The 22,748-nt window shown below is 43.9% G+C and overlaps 1 protein-coding gene across 5 annotated transcripts in view; it reads right to left on the bottom strand.

Annotated features, from left to right (window-relative positions):
• MYO19 (myosin XIX) overlaps nt 1-22,748 on the bottom strand; it is a 554,640-nt gene that overhangs the window by 434,235 nt on the left and 97,657 nt on the right. For all 5 annotated transcript variants that reach the window (XM_077295453.1, XM_077295452.1, XM_077295451.1 and 2 more), the window contains 2 exons: nt 15,156-15,269; nt 7,677-7,809 (listed from right to left, as the gene is read on the bottom strand). In XM_077295453.1, coding sequence (XP_077151568.1) covers nt 7,677-7,809; nt 15,156-15,269 — 247 coding nt within the window. The remainder of the gene's footprint in view (nt 1-7,676; nt 7,810-15,155; nt 15,270-22,748) is intronic.

Here is a 22,748-nt window from a genome sequence, read left to right as displayed (position 1 = left end):
TTACAATTTGTCCTGAGTACGCCGATACCCCATAAGTGGGGGTAAACCACTGTTTGTGCGCATGGCAGAGCTCGGAAGGGAAGGAGCGCCATTTGACTTTTCAATGCAAAATTGACTGGAATTCAGATAGGACGTCATGTCGCTTTTGGGGAGCCCCTGATGTGCCTAAGCAGTAGAAAACCCCCACAAGTGACCCAATATTGGAAACTAGACCCGCCAAATTTTTTCACAAACATTTTACTTCTGAACCAATTTTTTTTTATTTTCACAAGTGTATAAAAAGAGAAAATGAACCACAAAATTTGTTGTGCAATTTGTCCTGAGTACGCCGATACCCTATATGTGGGGGTAAACCATTGTTTGGGCGCATGGCAGAGTTCGGAAGGGAAGGCGTGCCATTTGACATTTTCAATGCAGAATTGGCTGGAAATGAGATCGGACGTCATGTCGCTTTTGTAGAGCCCCTGATGTGGCTAAACAGTGGAAACCCCCCACAAGTGACACCATTTTGGAGACTAGACCCCCAAAGGAGCTTATCTAGATGTCTGGTGAGCACTATGAACCCCCCAAGTGTTTCACTAAAGTTTATGAGTCAGAGCTGTGAAAAAAAGATTTTTTAGCCCCCAAATTTTTATTTTCCCAGGATAAATTGAACCGCAAAGGTTGTTGTCCAATTTGTCCCGAGTACGCTGATACCCCATATGTGGAAGGAGCACCATTTTACTTTTTCAACGCAGAATTGGATGGAATTGAGATCGGATGTCCTGTTGCATTTGCAGAGCCCCTGATGTGCCTAAACAGTGGAAATCCCCAATTCTAACTCCAACTCGAACACACCCCTAACCCTAATCCCAACACACCCTTAACCCCAACACACCCCTAACCCTAATCCCAACCCTAACCATAACTCTAACCACACCCCTATCCCTGACACACCCCTAACCCAACCGTAAACTTAATCAAAACCCTAACCCCAACCCTAACTTTAGCCCCAACCCTAATGGGAAAATGGAAATTTTCCCTAACTAAGGGGGTGAAAAAGGGGAGGTTTGATTTACTATTTATAGCGGGTTTTTGTTTGGCAGCTGTCACACACTAAAAGACGCTTTTTATTGCAAAAAATAGTTTTTGCGTCATCACATTTTGAGCTATAATTTTTCCATATTTTGGTCCACAGAGTCATGTGAGGTCCTTTTTTTTGCGAGACGACTTGACGTTTTTATTTGTACTATTTTTGGGCACATGACATTTTTTGATCGCTTTTTAATCCGATTTTTGTTTTTTGGCAGAATGAACAAAAACCAGCAATTCATGAATTTCTTTTGGGGGGGGCGTTGATACCATTCCGCGTTTGGTAAAATTGATAAAGCAGTTTTATTCTTCGGGTCAGTACGATTACAGCGATACCAAATTTATATCTTTTTTTTTATGTTTTGTCACTTTTATACAATAAAAACCATTTTATATAAAAAATAATTATTTTTGCATCGCTTTATTCTGAGGGCTATAACTTATTTATTTTTTTGTTGATTATGCTATTTGGTGGCTCATTTTTTGAGGGATAAGATGATGTTTTCAGAGATACCATTTTTATTTACGTCAGTCTTTTTAATCGCATGTTATTCCACTTCTTGTTCGGCAGTATGATGATAAAGCGTTGTTTTTTGCCTCTGTTTTTTTTCATAGGTCAGGTCATAACTGACGCGACGATACTAAATATGTGTACTTTTATCGATTTTTTTTTATTTACATAAAGACATGTATTTATTGGAACAATATATATATATATATATATATATATATATATATATATATATATATATATTCCCTTTATTTAAGATTTGTTTAAAAAAAATATATATTTTTACACAGTAATTATTATTATTTTTTTTTACTTTTTTACATTTTCTCAGGGTGGGACATCACGGTATAGTGTCAGATCGCTGATCTGACACTTTGAACAGGACTGTGTCACGTCAGCGATCTGACAGGCAGTGCTGGAGGCTTGCCGGTGCGTGCTCTGCTGAGAGCAAGCGCTCGCAAGCCACCTCCCTGCAGGACCCGGAATGACCCCAGCGGCCATCTTGGGCCTGCAGGGCGGAGACAGGAAGAGACACTCGGAAAAACGCGATCACATAGCGTTGTTCTGAGGGTCTCAGGGAAGCACGCAGGGAGACCCCTCCCTGCGAGATGCTTCCCTATGCCGCCAGAACACTGTGATCTTGTTTGATCGCAGTGTTCCGGGGGTTAAAGTGCCGGGAGCGGTCGGTGACTGCTCCTGGCACATAGTGCCGGATGTCAGCTGTTATAATGACTCTGCAGAGAACTTGAAAAGTATTTGCCTAAGTTCTGCAGATGATACTAAAAGTATTGCTTACAGCTATTAAAACACACAAAAAAAAACACAATTTCATTGGTGTCACTTTGCTTTCCCCTGAAGTTATTTTTGTGTTCTTTAGATTATTATTACTAATATAAATTACTAGCTGAAGAGCCTGGCATTGCCCGGGCATAGTAACTAACTGTGGTTAGTTATAGCACCTCACTTCTCTCATTTTCCCATCACGCCTTTCATTTTCCCTCTCACATCTCTCATTGACCCCTTTACATCTCTCACTTTCACACTCACACCTCTAATTTACCCCCAAAACCTGTCATTTTCACCTCACACCTCTCATTTTCCCCTCAGTATATACCTGTATGTCATCTCCCCTGTATATAGTATAGTATAACCTGTATGTCATCTCCCCTGCATATAGTACATACCTGTATGTCATCTCCCCTGTATATAGTGCATACCTGTATGTCATCTCCCTTGTATAAAGTACATACCTTTATGTCATCTCCCCTGTATAAAGTATATACCTGTATGTCATCTCCTCCTGTATATAGTACATACTTGTATGTCATCTCCTCCTGTATATAGTACATACTTGTATGTCATCTCCTCCTGTATATAGTACATACCTGCATGTCATCTCCCCTGTATATAGTATATACCTGTATGTCATCTCCTCCTGTATGTATATACATGTATGTCATCTCCCCTGTATATAGTACATACCTGTATGTCATCTCCCCTGTATATACCTGTATGTCATCTCCTCCTGTATGTATATACATGTATGTCATCTCCCCTGTATATAGTACATACCTGTATGTCATCTCCCCTGTATATAGTATATACCTGTATGTCATCTCCTCCTGTATGTATATACATGTATGTCATCTCCCCTGTATATAGTATATACCTGTATGTCATCTCCTCCTGTATATAGAATGTACCTGCAGGTCATCTCCCCTGTATATAGTATATACCTGTATGTCATCTCCTCCTGTATATAGTATATACCTGTATGTCATCTCCCCTGTATATAGTACATACCTTTATGTCATCTCCCCTGTATAAAGTATATACCTGTTTGTCATCTCCTCCTGTATATAGTATATACCTGTATGTCATCTCCTCCTGTATGTATATACATGTATGTCATCTCCCCTGTATATAGTACATACCTGTATGTCATCTCCCCTGTATATAGTATATACTTGTATGTCATCTCCTCCTGCATATAGTATATACCTGTATGTCATCTGCCCTGTATATACCTGTATGTCATCTCCCCTGTATATAGTATACACCTGTATGTCATCTCAAGCAAAAAGAGGGGAGAAGCCAGCACTGCTGAATGTCAAAACGCAATATCTAAAGTGCACATGCACATAATAAATTCTGACTGTATTTCAAATATGAGATATTTAGCAAATAATTGATCAATTCTTTGAGCTACCCCGCCACTTCACGGCAATCTCATAATGGGGCAGACCTAACTCTACGTTTTTTATTTACATTGTGCCATTACGGCCTCCTAAATGTAAAGAGAGTGAGAAAAAAAAAAAAAAAGGACAGACCACATTAAATAACATTACATGACAAACTGTACCTGGAGCATTGACAGAATCACTCCCTTAGTGCCAGGAAGGCGAGCGCGGATAGAGGCCGATCAGGTCCTGTGCAGACATATCAGATCTGGCCTCCACACTGCCAAACCAACACCAAAGTTAAAGGATGAAACTGGCTGAGGCACAGCTGCCTAATTAACTAGAGCCTGAGGCAGGGCAGGGCTGCTGTGTGTGTGTGCGCAGCAGCCTATCAATCATAGTGAACCCAGACAGAATGGCGCATATGACCCAGCGTGCGCGGCAACAGTGGTGGTCAGCCACATACCAATACAGAAGCAAAAAGAGGGGAGAAGCCAGCACTGCTGAAGGTCAAAACGCAATATCTAAAGTGCACATGCACATAATAAATTCTGACTGTATTTCAAATATGAGATATTTAGCACTAAGGGAGTGATTCTGTCAATGCTCCAGGTACAGTTTGTCATGTAATGTTATGTAATGTGGTTTGTCCTTTTTTTTTTCTCACTCTCTATACATTTAGGAGGCCGTAATGGCACAATGTAAATAAAAAACGTAGAGTTAGGACTGCCCCATTTTGAGATTGCTGTGAAGTGGCGGGGTAGCTCAAAGAATTGATCAATTATTTACTAAATATCTCATATTTGAAATACAGTCAGAATTTATTATGTGCATGTGCACTTTAGATATTGCGTTTTGGCCTTCAGCAGTGCTGGCTTCTCTCCTCTTTTTGCTTCTGTATGTCATCTCCTCCTGTATATAGTATATACCTGTATGTCATCTCCCCTGTATATAGTACATACCTTTATGTCATCTCCCCTGTATATAGTACATACCTGTATGTCATCTCCCCTGTATATACCTGTATGTCATCTCCTCCTGTATATAGTATATACCTGTATGTCATCTCCCCCGTATATAGTATATACCTGCAGGTCATCTCCCCTGTATATAGTATATACCTGCAGGTCATCCCCCTGTATATAGTATATACCTGTATGTCATCTCCCCAGTATATAGTATAAACCTGCTGTATGTCATCTCCTCCTGTATATACAGTCATGGCCAAAAGTATTGACACCCTTGCAATTCTGTCAGATAATACTCAGTTTCTTCCTGAAAATGATTGCAAACACAAATTCTTTGGTATTATTATCTTCATTTAATTTGTCTTAAATGAAAAAACACAAAAGAGAATGAAGCAAAAAGCAAAACATTGATCATTTCACACAAAACTCCAAAAATGGGCCAGACAAAAGTATTGGCACCCTCAGCCTAATACTTGGTTGCACAACCTTTAGCCAAAATAACTGCGACCAACCGCTTCCGGTAACCATCAATGAGTTTCTTACAATGCTCTGCTGGAATTTTAGACCATTCTTCTTTGGTAAACTGCTCCAGGTCCCTGATATTTGAAAGGTGCCTTCTCCAAACTGCCATTTTTAGATCTCTCCACAGGTGTTCGTTGGGATTCAGGTCTGGACTCATTGCTGGCCACCTTAGAAGTCTCCAGTGCTTTCCCTCAAACCATTTTCTAGTGTTTTTTGAAGTGTGTTTTGGGTCATTGTCCTGCTGGAAGACCCATGACCTCTGAGGGGGACCCAGCTTTATCACACTGGGCCCTACATTATGCTGCAAAATTTGTTGGTAGACTTCAGACTTCATAATGCCACGCACACGGTCAAGCAGTCCAGTGCCAGGGGCAGCAAAGCAACCACAAAACATCAGGGAACCTCCGCCATGTTTGACTGTAGGGACCGTGTTCTTTTCTTTGAATGCCTCTTTTTTTCTCCTGTAAACTCTATGTTGATGCCTTTGCCCAAAAAGCTCTACTTTTGTCTCATCTGACCAGAGAACATTCTTCCAAAACGTTTTAGGCTTTTTCAGGTAAGTTTTGGCAAACTCTAGCCTGGCTTTTTTATGTCTCGGGGTAAGAAGTGGGGTCTTCCTGGGTCTCCTACCATACAGTCCCTTTTCATTCAGACGCCGACGGATAATACGGGTTGACACTGTTGAAACATCGGACTGCAGGGCAGCTTGAACTTGTTTGGATGTTAGTCGAGGTTCTTTATCCAACATCCGCACAATCTTGCATTGAAATCTCTTGTTAATTTTTCTTTTCCGTCCACATCTAGGAAGGTTAGCCACAGTGCCATGGGCTTTAAACTTCTTGATGACACTGCGCACGGTAGACACAGGAACATTCAGGTCTTTGGAGATGGACATGTAGCCTTGAGATTGCTCATGCTTCCTCACAATTTGGTTTCTCAAGTCCTCAGCCCTCAAGTCCTTCTTTCTTTTCTCCATGCTCAATGTGGTACACACTAGGACACAGGACAGAGGTTGAGTCAACTTTAATCCATATCAACTGGCTGCAAGTGTGATTTAGTTATTGCCAAAACCTGTTAGGTGCCACAGGTAAGTTACAGGTGCTGTTAATTACACAAACTAGAGAAGCATCACATGATATTTCGAATAGTGCCAATACTTTTGTCCACCCCCTTTTTTATGTTTGGTGTGGAATTATATCCAATTTGGCTTTAGGACAATTCTTTTTGTGTTTTTTCATTTAAGACAAATTAAATAAAGATAATAATACCAAAGAATTTGTGTTTGCAATCATTTTCAGGAAGAAACTGAGTATTATCTGACAGAAGTGCAGGGGTGTGAATACTTTTGGCCATGACTGTAGTATATACCTGTATGTCATCTCCTCCTGTATATACCTTTTATATCATCTCCCCTGTATATAGCATATACCTGCTTTATGTCATCTCCTCCTGTATATAGTATGTACCGGTGTGTCATCTCTCCCTATATATAGTATATGCCTGCTGTATGTCATCTCCTCCTGCATATAGTATATACCTGTATGTCATCTCCCCCGTATATAGTATATCCTGCTCTGCGGTTTGTGTCGTGTCTCGCAGGTTTACCGGCCCCATTTTGTTGAAGCAAAAAGTTTTTTTTTTTTTAAACACAATATTAACCCCTTAACGACTGCTGATGCGACTTAACGGCGGCAGTTAATGGGCCTTACTCCTCCTGCACCTCATGCTCCTCCTTTATACACAGCAGCTTTCTGCAGCACAGCTTTTCTCCTTTGTAGTCGCCCTCCTCCGGTAGCACCTCACACTCCTCTTCCATATACAATTGGAAACACTTGATTCCGAGAGAAATTGCACTAAAGCGTATTGTATACACAGCCTCCTTCTTCTGCAGCACCACACTTTTCTCCTTTAGACCTCGTTCACATGCTATTTGGTCACTATTTTTACCTCAGTATTTGTAAGCTAAAACTTGGAGTAAAATATTCAGAGGAAAAGTTTATTAGAAACACGTCACCTCTTCTGTATTTTTCTCCCACTCGTGGTTTTGGCTTATTATAAATACTGAGGGTAAATACTAACCAAATACTGAACGTGTGAATGTGGCCTTATACACAGCCTCCACCTGCAGCGCCTCACTCTTCTCTATACTAAGCCTCATACTGCAGCAGCACCTCACTTCTCTCATTTTCCCCCTCACATCTCTATCCATGAGGCTCCTCCCTTTCCATTAACGTCATACCTCACAGGAGCAACTCCAGTCTAGACACGTCGGAGCTAGATGTGGCCTGTGCCTGATATGTGGAGTGGGCGTGGCTTGATATATACACACATATACATACACTCAGCTTTATACATATAAATTACCGTAATTTATTACATTCACTGAAAAATACATGCACACAGCCAATATAGTTTCTTGTTTACCGAAAGCTTCTAAGACCGGATTAGAATCAAGAACTCGACTCTCTATTCTCTCCAACATCTTGTTTGATCCCTGTAAATTGCTAGGAGGAGCAATTGCTGTATAAAACTTCATTAGGCATCGAGTTGTCCAAGTCTGTAACACAAAATACAAAACATTGCAAACATTTCATTTCATCTTACTTTTTAAAAAAAATCAAGGATAATTAATACATTGCAGGAATACTACAGGCAAGAAAACACAAGTAAGGCCGGTTTCACATTTGCGGTTGTGTCCGCAGCGTTTCTTCCGCAAATATCCGCATGCGTTGTGTATTCCTATATTTAACATTAGGGACTCATGCGTCTGCGATCGGTTGCTTTTTGCCGCGTTTGACGACGCATGCGTCGTTTCGTCGTCTGCGGTTTGGCGCGGAAATACTACATGTAGTAATTTTTAGAGGCGTCAACTTGCCGCCCAGAAAAGTATGCGGTCGATTGCGTAAGGAATGCGCCAAAAAAACGCATTGCTGTCTATGTGAACGCATGCGTTCACAAACACATGTGTTTGCTTGCGTTCGTGAACGCATGTGTTGCACCAGAGAAAAACATGTCTAGACACTGATAAGCCACCCCCCACATACAAGGTGATAAAGGGAGGGAGTGGACATTTGCAGGTCACTACTCAGCAGACAGCCAAGCAGAGCAGACAGACCACAGCACCATGGAGCAAACAAGCCTCTGAACAATGTGAGTATATCCTAGCCAATGCCTTTATTTTCTATTTTCTGTCTCTACATGTCCTAATTTCTGCCATTTCTTTCTGCATGCATGCATCAGAATGTCTTCTTCTGATGAGGAGCAACATCCTGGGCCTTCTGAAGCCGAACATGTCAGTGAAGTGATTATTCACCTCCTCAGATTGGTAAGTATTCACTGTCACATCTACACATATAAATAAAGTACAATGGTGTGCACTCAGTCAATTAAGAGGTGAGGTGCAGGTGTCATGGACTGTAAAAGTCCCAATGCAAGTAATATTTAGAAGACACCGCACACTCTAATGCTTATGCAGAAAAGTGCCAGTTTATTCAATACAACTACACATTAGTGACACATGGGAGCAATATACAATTCAAGGATAAGCGACCACTTGTAGTACCAATTGACGTTTCGGCTCTCCCGAGCCTTAATCATAATATCGCTTGGTAAAGCAATGATAAGTACACATAGCGAATTCCTCACTTAAACGTGTAGGTGGTGCTATTGGATGATAGAACGGTGTATGGCCAGCCGTGCTTTGTTGCCCTGTGTGCTGAACCTGGGGTGGGTGTCTTGGTTAGCGGCGCTCCCGCGCCCTGCTAGTGCTGACACTAAGGGAGTTCACCTTAAACAGGCTTAGAGCTCCCCCTTCTGCTCTGGAGTGTGAACATGTTGCATGCATTGTGTTTACCTGGTGAGAAGATCTCCTTTATTGCCTTCAGACGTAATATCACTCCCCCCTAGAGGAGAATAATATTACTGCAGCAACCAAGACCCTGGGGCGCTGCATATTTCTCCCGTGCATTAGGTTGTGTTGTACTGCCATAATCTGTATGTTTCTATTCCACAGGAGTTGGTGTCTGGTTAATTTTTGATATTCATTTTTTTTCCTTTTTTCACAGCACATGGAGCAGCACTGTTGGCCCAGGTTCTGGAGCGGTCCTTCATCAGACAGCCACGGACCCGTCCCAGCCATCCAGCAGCGCTGCAGCAAGTGGACCTGCCACACAAACTGGAGACCAGGAAGCTGGTCCATCAGGTCTTCCCCTTTCCCAGTCCTCTGCCACTGCCTTTTTTTTTTTTGGGCTCCTCCCGGCAGCGGCAGAGGGCATCGGACAGGTCCCTCATGCCCGAGTTTTTGCACTTGAGCTCGGTTTTTCACAAAGGATTCAAGGCTTTGGGTGACCGAATGGATATTTCCCTTAGCCACATGAATACAGGTATCCAGGAGGTCACCAAAAGCCTTGACCAAGTAAAAGCCGACCTTCAGAGGCCAGTACATCATTTTTTTAACCAAATTAAGCAGGGCATGTCGGAACACCTTACTCCTGATCTCCAGCTTAGTGTCATGCAGGCCTGCAATGCTGCTTACGTGCAGGCTATGCAGCAGAGTCGGTATTTTCAGCAGACAGTAGCGGCATATCCACCTGTGCCTTCACTGTCACGATTAACCTCAATGCCGACCTCTGCTGCATACCACTGCACGGCCACCTCTATTCCTAGCACTGCCGGACACCAGTACAGCACCACCACCATGCCGAGTGCTATTAGACAGCCCACCGCCACCACCATGACAACCGCTGCTCCTGCTTGGACCTCCTCCACTGACACCACGATGCAGCAGGACCCAGGCATGGCCTTCCGTACCGCCACCACCACGATGCAGCAAGACCCAGGCATGGCCTTCCGTACCGCCACCACCACGATGCAGCAGGACCCTGGCATGGCCTTCCGCTCTACGAGCACTATGGACTCTGGCATGGCTGCACGCTCTACGAGCACTATGGACTCTGGCATGGCTGCACGCTCAACGAGCACTATGGACTCTGGCATGGCTGCACGCTCAACGAGCACTATGGACTCTGGCATGGCTGCACGCTCTACGAGCACTATGGACTCTGGCATGGCTGCACGCTCTACGAGCACTATGGACTCTGGCATGGCTGCACGCTCTACGAGCACACTGGACTCTGGCATGGCTGCAAGCTCTACGAGCACTATGGACTCTGGCACAGTGCAGCCGGACCCTGACAGGTCACCCACCACGACCATGCCACGACATATGAGCCCACCGAGGCTTCCCAGGACACGGCAATCCCAGAAAGGAAAAAAACAAACAAAAAACAGCGGACTCTTAGTATTCCTCCCCCTTCACCTCCCAGTGTGTCTGTAATGTCAGGTTTGTCTCACCCTTCCAGTGCGTCTCAAGCCTCTCATGTGTCAAGCCCTATCCCCGAACTATCAGACCCCACAAGTTTCATTGCCCCTTCTCCTGCCACCTCTGCGTCGTCCACAGTTAGCCAGGCCTCACAGCTTCACACCCCGTTTACATCACTCTACCCCAAGCAGGCGCAGTAAATAAAAATTTTGTGTATAACAAAATAAATAATATTGTTTTTTGCCCCCAATTATGTGTGGTTTACTTGTGTATTTCACCGCCGTCAACACACACTGTGCACCGAACACTTAATTTTTTGGCCACATCATAGCTACAGTAGTTAGCAAATAAAAGACTGAAGCATTGTGTGTCTTTAGTATAGAGATAGGAGGTGGGCCTCAAAATTAATACTTGTATTATCTCCATAATCTCTTCCTTCAGCTCAGTCTGTGACTAGTGTTGCAGAGTGAAGAGAAAATGGCGGAAATAAAATGCAGAACTATACTCAACAGGTCAGGTGTCCACAAACTCATTAGGTAGGACACCTTACCTGGTGAGTAGAGAACTGCCTTGTATAACCTCCATTTTCTCTTCTGTGTACGTAATCTATTTCACACAAAGTGAAGGGACGATGGCGGTCATACATGGCATATCTATGCTCACCTGTACATGTGTCAGAAATAGTGAATTCATGAGGCTGTTATATGTGCATCATGAATTCATTATTTCTGACACCTGACTTGATGAGTATTGATCTGTTTTGTATGACAGTCATTGTCTCTTCAGTATGTGTCCAATGGATACTGCAGAACAGCATCCGGACGCAATGACATCAACAACCTTTAAAACAACATGGCTGCCGTCACATTAATATTATGTGGTCAATATTTTATATCAGTATGTGTAAGTCAAAACAAGGATTGGAACAATTAGAGGAAAATTATAATAATAACATATCTAGCACCTCAGCTATTATCACCCAATCCTGGCTTTAGATTACAAATACTGATATGAAATACAGACCAAATACAGCTAGTGTGAGGACAGCCTTGGTTTGTAGAGGACATAGGAGACACGGTCAAGACACGAAAAAATAAAGTTTATTAAAATATTAGTAACATTTTAGAAAATAACTGGTACAGATAAAATCCCAACAGGACATTTACACAACCGTGTCCTGCCATGACACATGCCCAATATCCGAATCAAAAAAGGCAGCAAATTGGTCCCGCATGTGGCCAACTTCAGCTGTTGACCGCAGCGGGTGATGTTGGTAATCAGGCAGTGGGTGTGCAACTGGTTCATCCAGTTCAATGTTGGGCCACTCCTTAGCCATTATGTAATTGTGCAGAACCACACAGGCTTTGACCACCTCGTCGACTGTCTCCATTTTTAGATTAACGGCTGATGCAAGAATGCGCCATTTTGAGACTAGAATCCCAAAGGTACACTCTACTGTTCTTCGTGCCCTGGTCAGTATGTAGTTAAAAATCCTTTTAGTGTGGTTCAAGTCCCGACTGGAATATGGCTTCAGTAGGTTTTCACACATCTGAAAGGCCTCATCACCAACCATAACAAATGGCATTGGTGGACCTTGAGTGTTGGGGAGCGGTCGTGGCCGTGGAAAATTAAAATTTTTGCCACACACACGGCGGCCCATATCAGAGTTCTTAAAAGTCTGGGAATCGTTGCCATGGCCAAAAGCTCCAATGTCCACGGCGTTGAAGCGACAGTCCGCATCAGCTATTGCCATGAGCACAACAGAAAAATATTTTTTATAATTGAAGTCCTCCGATCCTGTTCTGGCTGGTTTGATAATGCGGATGTGCTTTCCATCCACCACTCCCAAACAGTTGGGGAAATCACACACACTCCAGAATTTTTCCGCAATTTCAATCCACATGTCCAAGGTGGGTAGGGGTATAAACTCATCCCAGAGTACATTCCACAAAGCCCGGCAGGTGTCCGCAACTATTCCGGTCAGGGTGGATATTCCAAGCTGGTATTGGAAGTGGAGGGATGATAAACTCTGGAAGAAAAAAAAAAAAAAATTACAATCTATTCTATTTATGGTGTTGTTATGCTAAAGACAGAAAGGAAAATACCAAAAAAATACATGTCAGAACACCCAAAATTTGCACTGCCATTGGTTTAGATTTGTTACGTACCTTAATGTAACCAGCAGACGTTCCTCTGGTGGAATCGCTCTACGGAGCTGGGTGTCCTGTCTCCGTATGGCTCCTTGCACACGAGCAAGCAAATCCCGGAAAGAGTCTTGCAACATCCTTGTATATTCCGGGAATTTGTCATTAAGCTCGCCATACAGCGTGTGATAGGCTCCACGGCTCTCACGTAGTTCAATAATGGGGTGTCTCCAAAAATGCCTACCCCGTCTCCGTCTTTCGCGATTTCTATCTTGCTCCCAAGCAAATGCACAGGCAAGAAACAGCTTGATGCTTAAATCCAGGTTGAAATAAAAGCTCTCCATGCGAAGATCCATTAGGATACAGGAGCAAAATCTAAAGATTTCAGCTGTTCAAGGGTCTATATAAAGATATCCCATAATACACGCACTCTGTAGTCCCATTGGTGGTGTCTGATTATATCTAGATTTTTCTCCTGTAAAATTTGTCACTATGCGCACCAAAAATGCAAACGCAGGAAAAAACGCATTGAAAAGCGTGCAAATGCGGCGTTTTTTTAACCGCATGCGTTCCCGCATGCGTCTAAAAAACGCTGCGTTTGGACGCGTTTCTATGCGTTTTTTCCTGCACTTGCGGATGCGGATTAAACGCTGCGGATTCAAACGCAAATTTGAAACTAGCCTAAGCATGTTTATGCGTTCAGGGCAGATACTGTTTTATCTGGTACTGGAGGCAAAAATTTAAATGGCACTATATAGTATAATGTCCCCTTCTGTGGCTCCCATACATTAAAATATTGACCTCTGTGGTCATCATACATTATAATGTCCATCTCTGTGGTCTTCTGTTGTGAATTCCGTTCTCGGGCTCCCTCCTGTGGTCGTGAGTGGTACTTTGTGAGTTCTGTTCATGGGCTCCCTCTGGTGGCTTTGAGTGTTACGGCTGGTCTGTAGCTGGACTCCAGCTGCCTCGTTTCCTGCTAGGCTTGCTGCCTATTTAACTCCACCTGGACCTTTACTTGTCGCCTGCTGTCGTTGTATTCAGTACTGGTTCAGATCTCTCTGGGACTTCCCTTGTGACCTGTCTCCCCGTGGAGAAGTTAAGTTTATGCTAGTCTATTTTTGCTCATTGCTATTGAAAATGTTTCTCAGTATATGATGAGTTCAGTCCAGCTTGCTTATATGCTATTTGATTGCTAGCTGGAAGCTCTGGGGTGCAGAGTTGCGCCCCTCACATCGTGAGTCGGTGTGGGGGTCTTTTTGTATTCTCTGCGTGGATAATTTTTGTAGCATTTAATACTGACCGCACAGATTCCTTGCTATCCTCTGACTATTTAGTTATTAGCGGGCCTCATTTGCTAAAACCTATTTTCATTTCTATGTTTGTGTTTTCCTCTTAACTCACCGTCATTATTTGTGGGGGCTGCTCTCACTTTGGGGAAAATTTCTCTGAGGCAAGTGAGGCTTTGTTTCTCTCTAGGGGTAGCTAGTTTCTCAGGCTGTGCAGAGGCATCTAGGCCGAGTTAGGAACGCTCCACGGCTGCCTATAGTGTGTGTTGATAGGATCAGGATTGCGGTCAGTAAAGTTCCCACATTCCCAGAGCTTGTCCTATTTTGGGTTTACCTATCAGGTCAGTTCATGTGTTCTTACCACCAGAACCATAACAGTCTTCATACAGTATAATGTACCTCTCTGTGGCCCACATACATTAGAATGTCCCGCTCTGTGGCCATTAAACAGCATAATGTACTCCAAGCCATCCTCCAAACACCAAGAGGAAGATAGCTGACTGCTATAGCTCCAAGCCTCAACAGGGAAATGGAAATATCACTGGCAACTCCCAGCAGCCAACTGGGAGTTATAAACACCCCAGTCCAGGTGTGTCAACTAGAGATGGGAAAGGTTCTCACTGGTTCCTAAAGTCAGAAGGACTAGGAAGGAGTCTGCAAAGCCAACCTCTGAGACCTTCTGCAGCTAGATGCAATGCGACTGTCTGCAGCCTCTGACACACCCGTGACAGATCGCCCTGCTGCTAGCAATGTGAAGTACTTCTTTCATGTGACTGCTACATCCAACAAGGAGTATTAGTAGTCTCGTATTGCACATGCCAGCATCACTCCACAGGCTAGTGCTTGGCTGCACGGGAAGTTGCAGGGACAACGGAGGTACCGGGGGGATCCCATTTCTCTTTCCTCTGAAGTGCAATCACATCAGAGGAGAGATAAATTAAATGGAAATTCTGAATTTTTTTTGCAGTCGCTGTTAAAAAACGACTCGAGTCATGTTGTCTGGGGGGTAGCCGAGACCCTGGAGAAATTTTGACTCTGGAGGCAATATAACCTAATTTCTCAGCGCCGTTAAATCACTGTGGTTTAAGTACCCTTAACTGCCGCCGTTAAAAGGAGTATCAGCGGTCATTAAGGGGTTAAGTTATTTCACCTTTCCTGCTCCACTTTCTCCAGTAACAATAATAGACTGGTTTATGGGATTTATCCGGTTTTGGACATTTCGGTAAGCTTGTTCTGCAACAGAAAAGATGTGTGGTTTGCCGTTCTGAAAGAAATAAAAAATGGATCATTAGATCGTGTAAACATCTAAATGTAACAAACCCTAAAAAGAGTTAAACTAAAAGTATATATAAACTATACATAAAGTGCCTTAAAATAGTATTCATACCTTGTGAACTTTTCCACATTTTTTTCACATTATAGCCACAAACATAAATGTATTTTATTTGAATTTTCTGTGATGTACAGTACAGTTTGGACACACCTTCTCATTTAAAGATTTTTCTGTGACTATGAAAATTGTACACTCACACTGAAGGCATCAAAACTATGAATTAACACATGTGGAATTATATACTTAAAAAAGTGTGAAAAAACTGAAATTATGTCTTATATTCTAGGTTCTTCAAAGTAGCCACCTTTTGCTTTGATGACTGCTTTGCACACTCTTGGCATTCTCTTCATGAGCTTCAAGAGGTAGTCACCGGGAATATTTTTCACTTCACAGGTGTGCCCTGTCAGGTTTAATAAGTGGGATTTCTTGCCTTATAAATGGTGTTGGGACCATCAGTTGTGTTGTGCAGAAGTCTGGTGGATACACAGCTGATAGTCCTACTGAATAGACAGCTAGAATTTGTATTATGGCAAGAAAAAAGCAGCTAAGAAAAACGAGTGGCCATCATTACTTTAAGAAATGAAGGTCAGTCAGTCTGAAAAATTTAGAAAACTTTGAAAGTGTCCCCAAGTGCAGTGGCAAAAACCATCAAGTGCTACAAAGAAACTAACACACATGAGGACCGCCCCAGGAAAGGAAGACCAAGAGTTTCCCTTGCGTCTGAGGATAAGTTTATCCGAGTCACCAGCCTCAGAAATCGCAGGCTAACAGCAGCTCAGATTAGAGAACAGGTCAATGCCACACAGTTCTAGCAGCAGACACATCTCTACAACAACTGTTAAGAGGAGACTTTGTGCAGCAGGCCTTCAAGGTAAAATAGCTGCTAGGAAACCACTGTTAAGGACAGGCAACAAGCAGAAGAGACTTGTTTGGGCTAAAGAACACAAGGAATGGACATTAGACTAGTGGAAATCTGTGCTTTGGTCTGACGAGTCCAAATTTGAGATCTTTAATTCCAACCACCGTGTCTTTGTGCGACGCAGAAAAGGTGAATGGATGGACTCTACATGCCTGGAGGAGGAGGTGTGATGGTGTGGGGGTGCTTTGCTGGTGACACTGTTGGGGATTTATTCAAAATTGAGTGCATACTGAATCAGCATGGCTACCACAGCATCTTGCAGCGGCATGCTATTCCATCCGGTTTGCGTTTAGTTGGACCATCATTTATTTTTTAACAGGACAATGACCCCAAACACACCTCCAGGCTGTGTAAGGGCTATTTGACCAAGAAGGAGAGTGATGGGGTGCTACGCCAGATGACCTGGCCTCCACAGTCACCAGACCTGAACCCAATCGAGATGGTTTGGGGTGAGCTGGACAGCAGAGTGAAGGCATAAGGGCCAACAAGTGCCAAGCATCTCTGGGAACTCCTTCAAGATTGTTGGAAGACCATTCCCAGTGACTACCTCTTGAAGCTCATCAAGAGCATGCCAAGAGAGTGCAAAGCAGTCATCAAAGCAAAAGGTGGCTACTTTGAAGAACCTAGAATATAAGATATTAAATCACTCCCCTTTCTCCCCATTCAAAATAAAACAATAAAAAAACCTACACATATTTGGTATCGCTGCTTTCAGAATTGGCCGATCTAACAATAAAAAAAGGATTACCCTAACCTGATTGCTAAACGGCATAGTGAGATCTATGTATCTATAGATATATCTGTCTATCTATAAATATATCTATAGATAGATATATTTATAGATAGATATAGATATAGCCATATCTATCTCTATAGATATATCCATAGATATATAATAGCAAGGCCGATGTTTATTAATGAACAATATTTAATTTAAAAAAAAAATAAAAAAAATAAATGGCGTGGGCTCCCACACAATTTTCTGCGCCAGAGGGGGAAAGCCGATGGCCGGGGGCATTATATTTGTAGCCTGGGAATGGGATAATACCCATGTCCCCTTCCCAAGCTATGAATATCAGCCCGCAGCTGTCCGAATAGCCTTTATTGGCTATTATAATAGGGGGACTCCCCTAAAAAAAATGACGTGGGGTCCCCCTATATTTTATAGCCAGAAAGGCTAAGCAGACTGCCGGCTGCTATTCATAACCTTGACAGTGTCAGGAAGCGGACGCTGGGGGACGCGCAGGTGAGTATGTACTGTTTGGTTTTTTTACTTTTACGCTGGTAACCAGGGTAAACATCGGGTTACTAAGCGCGGCCCTGCGCTTAGCAACCCGATGTGTACCCTGGTTACCCAGGGACCTCGGCATCGTTGGTCGCTGGAGAGCGGTCTGTGTGACAGCTCCCCAGCGATAAAACAGCGACGCTGCAGCGATCGGCATCGTTGTCGCTATCGCTGCAGCGTCGCTTCGTGTGAAGGTACCTTAAGTCAACGCAGGACGCAGGGGTCTAATGGGTATACAGGTCCTTCTCAAAAAATTAGCATATAGTGTTAAATTTCATTATTTACCATAATGTAATGATTACAATTAAACTTTCATATATTATAGATTCATTATCCACCAACTGAAATTTGTCAGGTCTTTTATTGTTTTAATACTGATGATTTTGGCATACAACTCCTGATAACCCAAAAAACCTGTCTCAATAAATTAGCATATCAAGAAAAGGTTCTCTAAACGACCTATTACCCTAATCTTCTGAATCAACTAATTAACTCTAAACACATGCAAAAGATACCTGAGGCTTTTAAAAACTCCCTGCCTGGTTCATTACTCAAAACCCCCATCATGGGTAAGACTAGCGACCTGACAGATGTCAAGAAGGCCATCATTGACACCCTCAAGCAAGAGGGTAAGACCCAGAAAGAAATTTCTCAACAAATAGGCTGTTCCCAGAGTGCTGTATCAAGGCACCTCAATGGTAAGTCTGTTGGAAGGAAACAATGTGGCAGAAAACGCTGTACAACGAGAAGAGGTGACCGGACCCTGAGGAAGATTGTGGAGAAGGACCGATTCCAGACCTTGGGGAACCTGAGGAAGCAGTGGACTGAGTCTGGTGTGGAAACATCCAGAGCCACCGTGCACAGGCGTGTGCAGGAAATGGGCTACAGGTGCCGCATTCCCCAGGTAAAGCCACTTTTGAACCATAAACAGCGGCAGAAGCGCCTGACCTGGGCTACAGAGAAGCAGCACTGGACTGTTGCTAAGTGGTCCCAAGTACTTTTTTCTGATGAAAGCAAATTTTGCATGTCATTCGGAAATCAAGGTGCCAGAGTCTGGAGGAAGACTGGGGAGAAGGAAATGCCAAAATGCCTGAAGTCCAGTGTCAAGTACCCACAGTCAGTGATGGTGTGGGGTGCCATGTCAGCTGCTGGTGTTGGTCCACTGTGTTTCATCAAGGGCAGGGTCAATGCAGCTAGCTATCAGGAGATTTTGGAGCACTTCATGCTTCCATCGGCTGAAATGCTTTATGGAGATGAAGATTTCATTTTTCAGCACGACCTGGCACCTGCTCACAGTGCCAAAACCACTGGTAAATGGTTTACTGACCATGGTATTACTGTGCTCAATTGGCCTGCCAACTCTCCTGACCTGAACCCCATAGAGAATCTGTGGGATATTGTGAAGAGAAAGTTGAGAGACGCAAGACCCAACACTCTGGATGAGCTTAAGGCCGCTATTGAAGCATCCTGGGCCTCCATAACATCTCAGCAGTGTCACAGGCTGATTGCCTCCATGCCACGCCGCATTGAAGCAGTCATTTCTGCCAAAGGATTCCCGACCAAGTATTGAGTGCATAACTGAACATTATTATTTGATGGTTTTTTTGTTTGTTATTAAAAAACACTTTTATTTGATTGGACGGGTGAAATATGCTAATTTATTGAGACAGGTTTTTTGGGTTATCAGGAGTTGTATGCCAAAATCATCAGTATTAAAACAATAAAAGACCTGACAAATTTCAGTTGGTGGATAATGAATCTATAATATATGAAAGTTTAATTGTAATCATTACATTATGGTAAATAATGAAATTTAACACTATATGCTAATTTTTTGAGAAGGACCTGTAGTCTGATGTTATGGACTGTTATACTGACCAAGTCTTGTTTCTTTAAGGCTGTCTTCTGCACAATCAGTAATCCAGTGCAATAAACTGAAGAGCAGTATACCTAATCGGGGGACCTTCAGTCCGGGGGAGTGACAAAAAGGAAAAAGTGATCACGTGCATTAACACAAAGGACAATAGGCCTATTCCCAGTGCCCTCCAGCCACGGGAAGCGACTAAGATGAGGGCGGTTTCAGACATTGGGCCCCGGAAGCAGAAGAAGAGGGCCTACCCTGCCCTCCCGGACTCTGGAGGGTGGCATCAGGGCTGCCAAGCCATTGATCAATTCATCCTTAGCAAGTAGCGCGTGAACAGCTTATCTTTGCACATGGCAGCTGGGGGAATACTGGTTGGGACAAGGGAGGGAGGACTTAACAGACAGGGATTGTTTATTGATGGGAATTAGGCAGGCCACGGTTGGTAAGTTGTCTACAGCAAAAAAAAAAAAAAGAAAAAATCAATTAATTTCAGGGTTAGTGTTCGGGCTTCAACTGGGGAACAGAACGGACTTGAAAAGGAATTGTTTAGTAAGACAGGCCATTAAGGGTGTCCGGAAAGGAAAAAGGCAGGAAGGATAACAGGCGGCCTGTGCCATTTGGTTTATTGGAGAACCTAGGATTACATTTAGAAGCGGGGTGCATGTCACGTTTGGAGGTGGGCCTGTTTAGCCTGGCATTCACATCAGCATTTTTCGGAGCAATGAGGATAGGGGAATTAGAAGCACCAGGCGGAGCGAAGAGGTGGGGGCAATCTAGCTAAAGACATCATGGCTAGTCAGAAATTATTAGAGTTATATATCAGAAGATCAAAAAAGGAAAAGGGGTGCTATTGGAAAAGGTCAGCGGTTCTATCAGGTGTCCTTGGAAGTGTCTTACGATATTCTCGGCCGCCAAGCCTCAACGGGAGGGGCCGCTGTTATGTCACGAGGAGGGGTCCTTCTTGTCCAAGTAGCAATTTATTAAAGTATTCTGGAAATGCCTGGTAGGGACAGGCACGGATCCTGTCAAATACGCGGGGATTCCTTTTGGATTGGGGGCGGCAACAGAGGCCGCAGTGGGGGACTGAGCCCGTGACCAATTATGTTTAATGGCCGGGGGAGTCCCAACGGAGTCTTACGTACGACATCGGGTTATGAAGCAGCAATCTGTCCTGGATATGGTGCGCCGCAAAAATTTCTTTTTGGTTTGTTACAGGACAAGGCCCGATCGTGATCTGGATTTTAGGACATTCATACGTTTTCTGAGGAGCACAGTGGGCTGACAGATGGATGGGCGGGAGACAGTTAGTTTATGCAAGAGAAAGGGCGGTGATTAGGTGGCTGGGCTACAGGGATTTAACATGGGGCCGGGTACTACACGAGTATCTCGGGCGGTATACCTTTAAGGGACCACAGATATATATTAGTATTACGCGCAGGGGGTAATGACCTGGGACCCAGCTTGGAGAAACGACTGAGTTCCAACATTAGAAGGGATGTACGTCAGCTGGAATTAGCGTATCCAAGTATGAGGCTAGTGTGGTCTGACATGGTACCTAGAAGGAAATGGGGAGAGGGGCTGGCAATATGTCACGCAGGCTTAGATTCTACGGAAAGAGATTGCTGGTTAGGGGATAGAGTGTATTTGAACACTATAGGGATGGATTTGTGGATTGACGGCTTGTGAGAGGGGATACGGAGGGCCACAGCAGGGCGGTCTGGTGGGGTCTCGAGCACTTAAAGGGGGGTCAGGTGCTCTCGGTGTGGCGCTGGTGGGTCCTCGAAGCAGGCAAAAAAGTTCGGTATGGGGGGGGGTCTTGCATTGCGGGCCCCCCCGACAGTGGATGGTTACTGGTCTGGTGAGACTTGGGTGATACCTGACGAGGCAAGTCGGGGTCACATTATCATGGGACCCGGAGGGCCACCCGATGTTGGAGGTCGGGTGTGCGGTACCGATGGGTGGGTATAGGACGATGGAAGTCGGGTACAGGTTTAACGGTGTGGAGGCAACCTCTTCCCTCAAGCCATGGTGCTCCCGAGCCGGGAGGAAAACGCGGCGGGAAGTAAGGCTGGGGAAGAGGCAATGCCGACGGTTTAATAACCAGACCAGGATCGGGTTAGCTTCGAGGGCCCCACCAAGTTTTTTTAAATTAATATTATTATTATGATAATAATAAATTGGCTGCTGTGGCCGTTATTATCCATAAGTACTGGTGTGGCGTGTTTATTCAAGGGGAAAAAAGGGAGAAGGTCACGGAAAGTCAACCTTGCCAAGGTCATGTATGTTGCATGTACTGAATGTTGCATACACTGAATGTTGCATGTACTGTATGTTGCATATACTGTATGTTGCATATACTGTATGTTGCATATACTGTATGTTACATGTACTGTATGTTGCATGTACTGAATGTTGCATGTACTGAATGTTGCATGTTACATGTGTGACGGGGTGTACGGCAGAGCAAGAAGGGACAACAGGCCAAGGGATGATTCCACAGATTTATTATCAAGAACGCTGGAACAACACATGCAGGTAGATCTACAGAGTCCACAATTAGTCCAACGGAACAGGTTCAGGGGCACCTCCCGATAATCCTTGTGCCCGCTAACAAAGCAATAGTCCACACGAGTCCAAGGGATCCCAAAACAATCTCACGAACGACGAGATATGTCCTCAGCTCAAGTCTCGCCCCGTTCGCTTCCGCAGTCCCAGATGGACGTGGGGTCTTGCCTCAGCTAAGAATCCCCACTCCTTCTCCTTCAAAGATCAACTCACATCTGATCTCAAAATAAGAATGGATTGTCTGAGCTCCTGGGATCCGCCCATGAAGGGGGGTAGGGGTCACACCTTCTATTCAATGGTTGGGTCCATCAGAAGATTCTAGACTAGTGGGCTCCACTTAGTCTATGTAGTATGTACATTTGACTAGCCACCTGCTGTGAGGAAGAATGGCTATTCTGCACTAGTGGTGTTTACAAAGCTTAATTACATTATAGCTTAGGGCTGCAAGTATTGGGGGAAGGAGACATTGTTACAGGCGAACTCCCAGCAGAAGAAAATACATAAATTACAGCTAATAGAAACCAGAGAACAGTTACATACATCAAATGGCATATTATTCAAATACAGGACAGGGCAAAAGTACATATCATGACAATCCCTTCCCCTCCCAATTTGTGTACGTACTAGGGACCTCTACAGGTCGCTGGTTAAGTACACACAGGCAGAGCGTAACTTACATGTGGCTTCATGCAGCCACGAATTGGCATCGTAGCTCTCCCACATCATTGCCCAGGAGAACATCTGCAGGCAGACCACCCATCACCCCAACCACACATC

The sequence above is a fragment of the Ranitomeya variabilis genome, chromosome 3, assembly GCF_051348905.1.
Source record: "Ranitomeya variabilis isolate aRanVar5 chromosome 3, aRanVar5.hap1, whole genome shotgun sequence".
In the NCBI taxonomy this organism is placed as follows: domain Eukaryota; kingdom Metazoa; phylum Chordata; class Amphibia; order Anura; family Dendrobatidae; genus Ranitomeya; species Ranitomeya variabilis.
Note: the sequence above shows the minus strand (reverse complement) of the source record. Positions and strands in the feature narration are given on the sequence as shown.